The 10,217-nt window shown below is 41.4% G+C and overlaps 1 protein-coding gene across 1 annotated transcript in view; it reads left to right on the forward strand.

Annotated features, from left to right (window-relative positions):
• The window catches only part of pnpo (pyridoxamine 5'-phosphate oxidase), a 13,378-nt gene extending 3,356 nt beyond the window's left edge, over positions 1 to 10,022 (forward strand). Inside the window, exons 2-7 of the mRNA XM_061931993.1 lie at positions 627 to 751; positions 819 to 918; positions 993 to 1,046; positions 1,106 to 1,234; positions 6,867 to 6,937; positions 9,743 to 10,022. Of these exons, the coding sequence (XP_061787977.1) occupies positions 627 to 751; positions 819 to 918; positions 993 to 1,046; positions 1,106 to 1,234; positions 6,867 to 6,937; positions 9,743 to 9,905 (642 nt within the window). The 3' untranslated portion in view covers positions 9,906 to 10,022. The remainder of the gene's footprint in view (positions 1 to 626; positions 752 to 818; positions 919 to 992; positions 1,047 to 1,105; positions 1,235 to 6,866; positions 6,938 to 9,742) is intronic.
• The last annotated feature ends 195 nt before the right edge of the window (positions 10,023 to 10,217 follow it).

Consider the following 10,217-nt stretch of genomic DNA (forward strand, 5'->3'; position numbering starts at 1 on the left):
TTCTTGAATTAAAAAAGAAAGTAAAACAATATAAAAACAGTTACATAGAAACTCGTAATTAATGAAAATTAGTAAAATTAACTGTTAAAGGTTAGTACTATTAGTGGACCAGCAGCACTGTAACCCTTGCAGACTGTATTGATATATATTGATATATAATGTAGGAACCAGAATATTAATAACAGAAAGAAACAACCCTTTTGTGTGAATGAGTGTAAATGGGGGAGGGAGGCTTTTTGGGTTGGTGCACTAATTGTAAGTGTATCTTGTGTTTTTTTTATGTTGATTTAATAAAAAATAAAAAAAACGATACCGATAATTTCCGATATTTTAACACATTTATCGGCAGATAATATCGGCAGGCCGATATTATCGGACATCTCTATTTGTAATAAATAAAATGAAAATAATATCAAATTAAAATCAAGTTTTCAGGTCCAGTAAAAAAAAAGGATATCAATTTGTCCCCCCCCCCCCAAAAAATATATTTGAAGTTCAAACAAATCCATCATTTCTTTTTATTGTTCAATTCATGACATGAAAATATCAGTGACTGATCAATGAGGCCTTCAGGGTCTGCACAGCGCTCTCCGTGCTGCATTCACTGCTCACCATTGTGTCGGCAGTGTTTCGAGGAGAGCCAGCTGGCGTCTCTCGACCCGATCAAGCAGTTTGGGAGCTGGTTCGATGAAGCCACCAAGTGTCCTGAGATCGGGGAGGCCAACGCCATGTGCATCGCCACGGCGACCAAGTAAGGCTTCGGTCACTTTACCCCTGTGCTACGCTGGTGTACCTAATATTTGGGTGTGCTTGTGCAGGGATGGCCGCCCGTCGGCCCGCATGGTGCTGCTCAAAGGTTACAGCAGCGACGGCTTCCGCTTCTTCAGCAACTACGAGAGCCGTAAGGGCAAGGAGCTGGTGAGTTGTGTGCTATCCAGCGAAATGATGGCCAAGGAAGCGTCCATGAGCCAAGGTTGTTGTCCCTCACACAGGAGAGCAACCCTCACGCCTGCTTGGTCTTCTACTGGGAGCCTCTCAACCGACAGGTGAGACGTCCGTCATGTTCTGCTCACGTCCCCGACACATGACCTCCTGGTCCTGCTAGATCCGCATCGAGGGCGAGGTGGAGCGCATCCCCTACCAGAGTTCCTGCGACTACTTCCACTCGCGGCCCAAGAGCAGCCAGGTCGGCGCCGTGGTGAGCCGACAGAGCACGCCGGTCCCCGACAGAGACGTAAGGACTTGTAGCGCTGAATAATTTGTTTTACCCAAGGGTACCAATTTTTGGTACTTTTGTGTGTGTTCAAATTTGTTGATTAATGTTCTTTCCTTAAAATCCACAATCTTATAAGGCAGTAGTGTATAGCTATGCTAACCAGGAAGTAGTCTTTGCCATTAGGTTGAATGTGACAGTCTTGTCTTTAGTTGAGTCCTACAAAGTGTTGATACTGTCAGTATTGTACTTAATAAACACCAGCTGTTTGATTGTAATGTGCATCTTAGTTGTAGTTTTCATTAACACATTTGGAGGTGTTGAAATCGCCATGTAAAATTGCTGATGCTGATTGGTAACACGTCTTTGGCAAATCCAATGTAAATTAGCATTGAGCTAGCGCATTTTGAAAAGGGGAGCCCTACTGTACTTTTGAGCATTTTCTTCTTGCTTTGTTGGCATGTAAAATTGTAACATTAGAAGACGTTTTATGCTAGCCAGGAAGTAGTCTTTGCCATTAGGTTTAATGTGACAGTCTTGTCTTTTGTTGAGTACTACAAAGTGTTAATACTGTAAGTATTGTACTTAGTAAACACCAGCTGTTTGATTGTAACGTGCATCTTAGTTGTAGTTTTCATTAAGACATTTGGAGGTGTTGAAATCGCCATGTAAAATCGCTAATGCTAATTGGTAACACGTCTTTGGCAAATCCAATGTAAATTAGGATTGAGCTAGCACATTTTGAAAAGGGGAGCCTTACTGTACTTTTGAGCGTTTTCTTCTTGCTTTGTTGGCATGTAAAATTGTAACATTAGAAGACGTTTTATGCTAGCCAGGAAGTAGTCTTTGCCATTAGGTTTAATGTGACAGTCTTGTCTTTTGTTGAGTCCTACAAAGTCTTAATACTGTAAGTATTGTACTTAGTAAACACCAGCTGTTTGATTGTAACGTGCATCTTAGTTGTAGTTTTCATTAAAACATTTGGAGGTGTTGAAATCGCCATGTAAAATCGCTAATGCTAATTGGTAAAATGTCTTTGGCAAATCCAATGTAAATTAGCATTGAGCTAGCACATTTTGAAAAGGGGAGCCCTATTGTACTTTTGAGCGTTTTCTTCTTGCTTTGTTGGCATGTAAAATTGTAACATTAGAAGACGTTTTATGCTAGCCAGGAAGTAGTCTTTGCCATTAGGTTTAATGTGACAGTCTTGTCTTTTGTTGAGTCCTACAAAGTGTTAATACTGTAAGTATTGTACTTAGTAAACACCAGCTGTTTGATTGTAACGTGCATCTTAGTTGTAGTTTTCATTAACACATTTGGAGGTGTTGAAATCGCCATGTAAAATCGCTAATGCTAATTGGTAACACGTCTTTGGCAAATCCAATGTAAATTAGCATTGAGCTAGCGCATTTTGAAAAGGGGAGCCCTACTGTACTTTTGAGCATTTTCTTCTTGCTTTGTTAACATGGAAAATTGTAACATTAGAAGACGTTTTATGCTAGCCAGGAAGTAGTCTTTGCCATTAGGTTGACTGTGCCAGTCGTTATACTGTAAGTATTGAACTTATTACACACCAGCTGTTTGAGTGTAACGTGCATCTTAGTTGTAGTTTTCATTAACACATTTGTTTGTAAGGTGTTAAAATCGCCATGTCAAATGGCTAATGCTAATCAGTAACATGTCTTTGGCAAATCTAATGTAAATTAGCATTGAAATAGCACATTTTGAAAAGGGGAGCCCTACTGTACTTTTCAGCGCTTTCTTCTTGCTTTGTTAGCATGTAAAATTGTAACATTAGAAGACGTTTTATGCTAGCCAGGAAGTAGTCTTTGCCATTAGGTTGAATGTGACAGTCTTGTCTTTAGTTGAGTCCTACAAAGTGTTGATACTGTCAGTATTGTACTTAATAAACACCAGCTGTTTGATTGTAATGTGCATCTTAGTTGTAGTTTTCATTAACACATTTGGAGGTGTTGAAATCGCCATGTAAAATTGCTGATGCTGATTGGTAGCATGTTTTTGGCAAATCCAATGTAAATGAGCATTGAGCTAGCACGTTTTACAAAGGGGAGTCCTACTGTACTTTTCAGCGCTTTCTTCTTGCTTTGCTGGCATGTAAAATTGTAACATTGCAAAACATTATACTAGCCAGGAAGTAGTCTTTGCCATTAAGTTTGTGTGACAGTCTTTAGTTGAGTCCTACAAAGTGTTAATACTGTAAGTATTGTACTTATTACACACCAGCTGTTTGAGTGTAACGTGCATCTTAGTTGTAGTTTTCATTAACACATTTGTTTGTAAGGTGTTAAAATCGCCATGTCAAATGGCTAATGCTAATCAGTAACATGTCTTTGGCAAATCTAATGTAAATTAGCATTGAAATAGCACATTTTGAAAAGGGGAGCCCTACTGTACTTTTCAGCGCTTTCTTCTTGCTTTGTTAGCATGTAAAATTGTAACATTACAAGACATTATGCTAGCCAGGAAGTAGTCTTTGCCATTACATTTTTGTGACAGTCTTTAATTGAGTCCTACAAAGCGTTATTACTGTAAGTATTGTACTTATTACGCACCAGCTGTTTGATTGTAACGAGCATCCAGTTGTAGTTTGTATTATCAATATTGGAGTGGTTGAAATCGCCATGCAAAATCGCTAATGCTAATTGGTAGCATGTCTTTGGCAAATCCAATGTAAATTAGCATTGAGCTAGCGCATTTTGAAAAGGGGAGCCCTTCTGTACTTTTGAACACTTTCTTCTTGCTTTGTTGGCATGTAAAATGGTAACTTTACAATACGTTATATGCTAGCCAGGAAGTAGTCTTTGCCATTAGGTTGAATGTGACAGTTTGTTTTTTGTTGAGTCCTACAAAGTGTAAATTAAGTATTGAACTTATTACAAACCAGCTGTTTGTTTGTAACGTGCATCTTAGTTGTAGTTTTCATTAACATGTTTGGAGGTGTTGAAATCGCCATGTAAAATTGCTAATGCTAATTGGTAACATGTCTTTGGCAAATCTAATGTAAATTAGCATTGAAATAGCACATTTTGAAAAGGGGAGCCCTACTGTACTTTTCAGCGCTTTCTTCTTGCTTTGTTAGCATGAAAAATTGTAACATTACAAGACATTATGCTAGCCAGGAAGTAGTCTTTGCCATTACGTTTTTGTGACAGTCTTTAATTGAGCCCTACAAAGCGTTATTACTGTAAGTATTGTACTTATTACGCACCAGCTGTTTGATTGTAACGAGCATCTCAGTTGTAGTTTGTATTACCGATATTGGAGGGGTTAAAATCGCTAATGCTAATTGGTAGCATGTCTTTGGCAAATCCAATGTAAATTAGCATTGAGCTAGCTCATTTTGAAAAGGGGAGCCCTTCTGTGCTTTTGAACACTTTCTTCTTGCTCTGTTGGCATGTAAAATTGTAACATTACAAGACGTTATATGCTAGCCAGGAAGTAGTCTTTGCCATTAGGTTGAATGTGAGTTTGTTTTTTGTTGAGTCCTACAAAGTGTAAATACTGTAAGTATTGAACTTATTACAAACCAGCTGTTTGTTTGTAACGTGCATCTTAGTTGTAGTTTTCATTAAGACATTTGGAGGTGTTGAAATCGCCATGTAAAATCGCTAATGCTAATTGGTAACACGTCTTTGGCAAATCCAATGTAAATTAGGATTGAGCTAGCACATTTTGAAAAGGGGAGCCTTACTGTACTTTTGAGCGTTTTCTTCTTGCTTTGTTGGCATGTAAAATTGTAACATTAGAAGACGTTTTATGCTAGCCAGGAAGTAGTCTTTGCCATTAGGTTTAATGTGACAGTCTTGTCTTTTGTTGAGTCCTACAAAGTGTTAATACTGTAAGTATTGTACTTAGTAAACACCAGCTGTTTGATTGTAACGTGCATCTTAGTTGTAGTTTTCATTAACACATTTGGAGGTGTTGAAATCGCCATGTAAAATCGCTAATGCTAATTGGTAACACGTCTTTGGCAAATCCAATGTAAATTAGCATTGAGCTAGCGCATTTTGAAAAGGGGAGCCCTACTGTACTTTTGAGCGTTTTCTTCTTGCTTTGTTGGCATGTAAAATTGTAACATTAGAAGACGTTTTATGCTAGCCAGGAAGTATTCTTTGCCATTAGGTTTAATGTGACAGTCTTGTCTTTTGTTGAGTCCTACAAAGTGTTAATACTGTAAGTATTGTACTTAGTAAACACCAGCTGTTTGATTGTAACGTGCATCTTAGTTGTAGTTTTCATTAACACATTTGGAGGTGTTGAAATCGCCATGTAAAATCGCTAATGCTAATTGGTAACACGTCTTTGGCAAATCCAATGTAAATTAGCATTGAGCTAGCGCATTTTGAAAAGGGGAGCCCTACTGTACTTTTGAGCATTTTCTTCTTGCTTTGTTGGCATGTAAAATTGTAACATTAGAAGACGTTTTATGCTAGCCAGGAAGTAGTCTTTGCCATTAGGTTTAATGTGACAGTCTTGTCTTTTGTTGAGTCCTACAAAGTGTTAATACTGTAAGTATTGTACTTAGTAAACACCAGCTGTTTGATTGTAACATGCATCTTAGTTGTAGTTTTCATTAAAACATTTGGAGGTGTTGAAATCGCCATGTAAAATCGCTAATGCTAATTGGTAAAATGTCTTTGGCAAATCCAATGTAAATTAGCATTGAGCTAGCACATTTTGAAAAGGGGAGCTCTATTGTACTTTTGAGCGTTTTCTTCTTGCTTTGTTGGCATGTAAAATTGTAACATTAGAAGACGTTTTATGCTAGCCAGGAAGTAGTCTTTGCCATTAGGTTTAATGTGACAGTCTTGTCTTTTGTTGAGTCCTACAAAGTGTTAATACTGTAAGTATTGTACTTAGTAAACACCAGCTGTTTGATTGTAACGTGCATCTTAGTTGTAGTTTTCATTAACACATTTGGAGGTGTTGAAATCGCCATGTAAAATCGCTAATGCTAATTGGTAACACGTCTTTGGCAAATCCAATGTAAATTAGCATTGAGCTAGCGCATTTTGAAAAGAGGAGCCCTACTGTACTTTTGAGCATTTTCTTCTTGCTTTGTTGGCATGTAAAATTGTAACATTAGAAGACGTTTTATGCTAGCCAGGAAGTAGTCTTTGCCATTAGGTTTAATGTGACAGTCTTGTCTTTTGTTGAGTACTACAAAGTGTTAATACTGTAAGTATTGTACTTAGTAAACACCAGCTGTTTGATTGTAACGTGCATCTTAGTTGTAGTTTTCATTAACACATTTGGAGGTGTTGAAATCGCCATGTAAAATCGCTAATGCTAATTGGTAAAATGTTTTTGGCAAATCCAATGTAAATTAGCATTGAGTTAGCACATTTTGAAAAGGGGAGCCCTACTGTACTTTTGAGCGTTGTCTTCTTGCTTTGTTAACATGTAAAATTGTAACATTAGAAGACGTTTTATGCTAGCCAGGAAGTAGTCTTTGCCATTAGGTTGACTGTGCCAGTCGTTATACTGTAAGTATTGAACTTATTACACACCAGCTGTTTGATTGTAACGTGCATCTTGGTTGTAGTTTTCGTTAACACATTTGGAGGTGTTGAAATCGCCATGTAAAATCGCTAATGCTAATAGGTAGCATGTCGGATTTATGTTCTTGTAGTATCTGAGGGAGAAGAATGCAGAACTGGAGGAGAAGTACAAGGACACACAAGTGCCGATGCCTGACTACTGGTGAGTTTTCTTTCCATTTTCCTTTATTGTCCTCGTTAGGAGCAGCTGACCCGGGGTGAGAGGTCGGGTACGGGAAGAGTAAGACACTGAGAAAGAGTTTGACATTGAGCTATCATGTTAGTCTGCAAAAGTGCGCAAATGCTAACAGCTGGTGGCAGTGAGTCTTTAGCTGGCTAGCAACCTGCCTTCAGCTTTCATGTTGATTTGAAGTGCTAGCATGTGGTACCAAAGCTTTAGCATGCTAGCAACTTGCCTGGATTTATCATGTTAGTCCGCAGTTGTTTAAGTGCTAACAGCTGGTATCACAGAACATTTAGCATGCCGGCTAACCTGTCTGGAGCTGTAATGGGTGTTAAAAGGGCTAACAGCTGGTGGCAGTGAGACTTTAGCATACTAGCAACCTGCCTGTAGCTATCATGTTAGCCTGTACAGGTGCTAAAGTGCTAAGAGTTGGTGGCACTGACACTTTAGCATGTCAGCTAACCTCCCTGGACCTGTCATGTTAGTCTGCACACAGATGCTAAAGTGTTAACAGCTGGTGGCACCAAGGCCTTAGCATGCTACGTAACTGCCTGGAGCTATCATGTTAGTCTGCACATATGCTAAAGTGCTAACAGCTGGTGGAAGTGAGGCTTTAGCATATTAGCTGACATGCCTGGAGCTATCATGTTGATCTGCGCAGGTGCTAAAGCGCTAACTGCTTGTGGCACCGACGCTTTAGCATGCTAGCGAACCTGCCTGGAGCTATATATGTAAGTCTGCACAGGTGCTAAAGTGCTAACAGCTGCTGGCACTAAATAGCATTCAAGATAACCTGCCTGGAGCTCTATTAGTTGGTCTGCACAGGCGCTAAAGTGCTAACAGCTGGTGGCGGTGAGGCTTTAGCACACTTGTTAACCTGCCTGGAGCTATCATGTTGATCTGCGCAGGTGATAAAGCGCTAACTGCTTGTGGCACCGACGCTTTAGCATGCTAGCGAACCTGCCTGGAGCTATATATGTAAGTATGCACAGGTGCTAAAGTGCTAACAGCTGCTGGCACTAAATAGCATTCAAGATAACCTGCCTGGAGCTCTATTAGTTGGTCTGCACAGGCGCTAAAGTGCTAACAGCTGGTGGCGGTGAGGCTTTAGCACACTTGTTAACCTGCCTGGAGCTATCATGTTGATCTGCGCAGGTGATAAAGTGCTAACAGCTGGTGGCACCGACGCTTTAGCATGCATGGTGGTAGCGGGGGGTGTATATTGTAGCGTCCTGGAAGAGTTAGTGCTGCAAGGGGTTCTGGGTATTTGTTCTGTTGTGTTACGGTGCGGATGTTCTCCCGAAATGTGTTTGTCGTTCTTGTTTGGTGTGGGTTCACAGTGTGGCGCATATTTGTGACAGTGTTAAAGTTGTTTATACGGCCACCCTCAGTGTGACCTGTATGGCTGTTGATCAAGTATGCGTTTGCATTCACTTGTGTGTGTGTAAAAAGCCGCATATATTATGTGACTGGGCCGGCACACTGTTAGTATGGAGGAAAAGCGGACCCGACGACAGGTTGTAGAGGACGTTAAAGCGTAAATTGTTAACCAGGTGAAATTCGGGAGAATGGTTGCCCCGGGAGATTTTCGGGAGGGGCACTGAAATTCGGGAGTCTCCCAGGGAAAATCGGGAGGGTTGGCAAGTATGCTGTAGCTATATATGTAAGTCTGCACAGGTGCTAAAGTGCTAACAGCTGGTGGCACCGACGCTTTAGCATGCATGGTGGTAGCGGGGGTGTATATTGTAGCGTCCTGGAAGAGTTAGTGCTCCAAGGGCTTCTGGGTATTTGTTCTGTTGTGTTTATGTTGTGTTACGGTGCGGATGTTATCCCGAAATGTGTTTGTCATTCTTGTATGGTGTGGGTACACAGTGTGTCGCATATTTGTAACAGTGTTAAAGTTGTTTGTACGGCCACCCTCAGTGTGACCTGTATGGCTGTTGATCAAGTATGCATTGCATTCACTTGTGTGTGTGTAAAAAGCCGCATATATTATGTGACTGGGCCGGCACGCTGTTAGTATGGAGGAAAAGCGGACCTGACGACAGGTTGTAGAGGACGTTAAAGCGTAAATTGTTAACCAGGTGAAATTCGGGAGAATGGTTGCCCCGGGAGATTTTCGGGAGGGGCACTGAAATTCGGGAGTCTCCCAGGGAAAATCGGGAGGGTTGGCAAGTATGCTGTAGCTATATATGTAAGTCTGCACAGGTGCTAAAGTGCTAACAGCTGGTGGCACCGACGCTTTAGCATGCATGGTGGTAGCGGGGGGTGTATATTGTAGCGTCCTGGAAGAGTTAGTGCTCCAAGGGGTTCTGGGTATTTGTTCTGTTGTGTTACGGTGCGGATGTTCTCCCGAAATGTGTTTGTCGTTCTTGTTTGGTGTGGGTTCACAGTGTGGCGCATATTTGTGACAGTGTTAAAGTTGTTTATACGGCCACCCTCAGTGTGACCTGTATGGCTGTTGATCAAGTATGGATTGCATTCACTTGTGTGTGTGAAAATCTGCATATATTATGTGACTGGTTCGGCACGCTGTTAGTATGGAGGAAAAGCGGACCTGACGACAGGTTGTAGAGGACGTTAAAGGCAGTGCCTTTAAGGCACGCCTCCAAAATTGTTAACCGGGTGAAATTCGGGAGAATGGTTGCCCCGGGAGATTTTCGGGAGGGGCACTGAAATTCGGGAAAATCGGGAGGGTTGGCAAGTATGCTGTAACTATATATGTAAGTCTGCACAGGTGCTAAAGTGCTAATAACAGTCGCGTGTATTGTTTTTGTCCACCAGGGGGGGCTACATGGTGAAGCCCCACCTGATGGAGTTCTGGCAGGGTCAGACCAACAGACTCCACGACCGCATCGTCTTCACCAGACTGGACGCCGAGGCTGAGCCGGGAGAATACCAGCACCGTGGCGAGGGCGGCTGGGTTTACCAGCGATTGTCCCCGTGAAGGACCGCCGTCGCCACGGATGTGTGGCTGTGGTCATGTGACACATTTGATCGGGTATCTATGTGTTGTTGTTGTTTTAATGAGCCGTGCAATAATAATAATAATTTTCTAATGGAAGTCTGAGTGCAGTTTGTGGCCAGAAGGTGTCAGTCGTGATGCTGCTGCTGATGATGGCTGCAAGTGTATCAAGTGACCGTGTGTGCTTACTGTCGCCATGGCAACAGAAGCCACAACACACGCCTTTCTGAGTCAGCAAAAGTGTGGGACAAGGCCTAAAGAAAGGCACGTCACATCGTTGTCGAGTAAACAAAA

Source organism: Nerophis lumbriciformis, linkage group LG39 (assembly GCF_033978685.3).
Source record: "Nerophis lumbriciformis linkage group LG39, RoL_Nlum_v2.1, whole genome shotgun sequence".
Lineage (NCBI taxonomy): Eukaryota > Metazoa > Chordata > Actinopteri > Syngnathiformes > Syngnathidae > Nerophis > Nerophis lumbriciformis.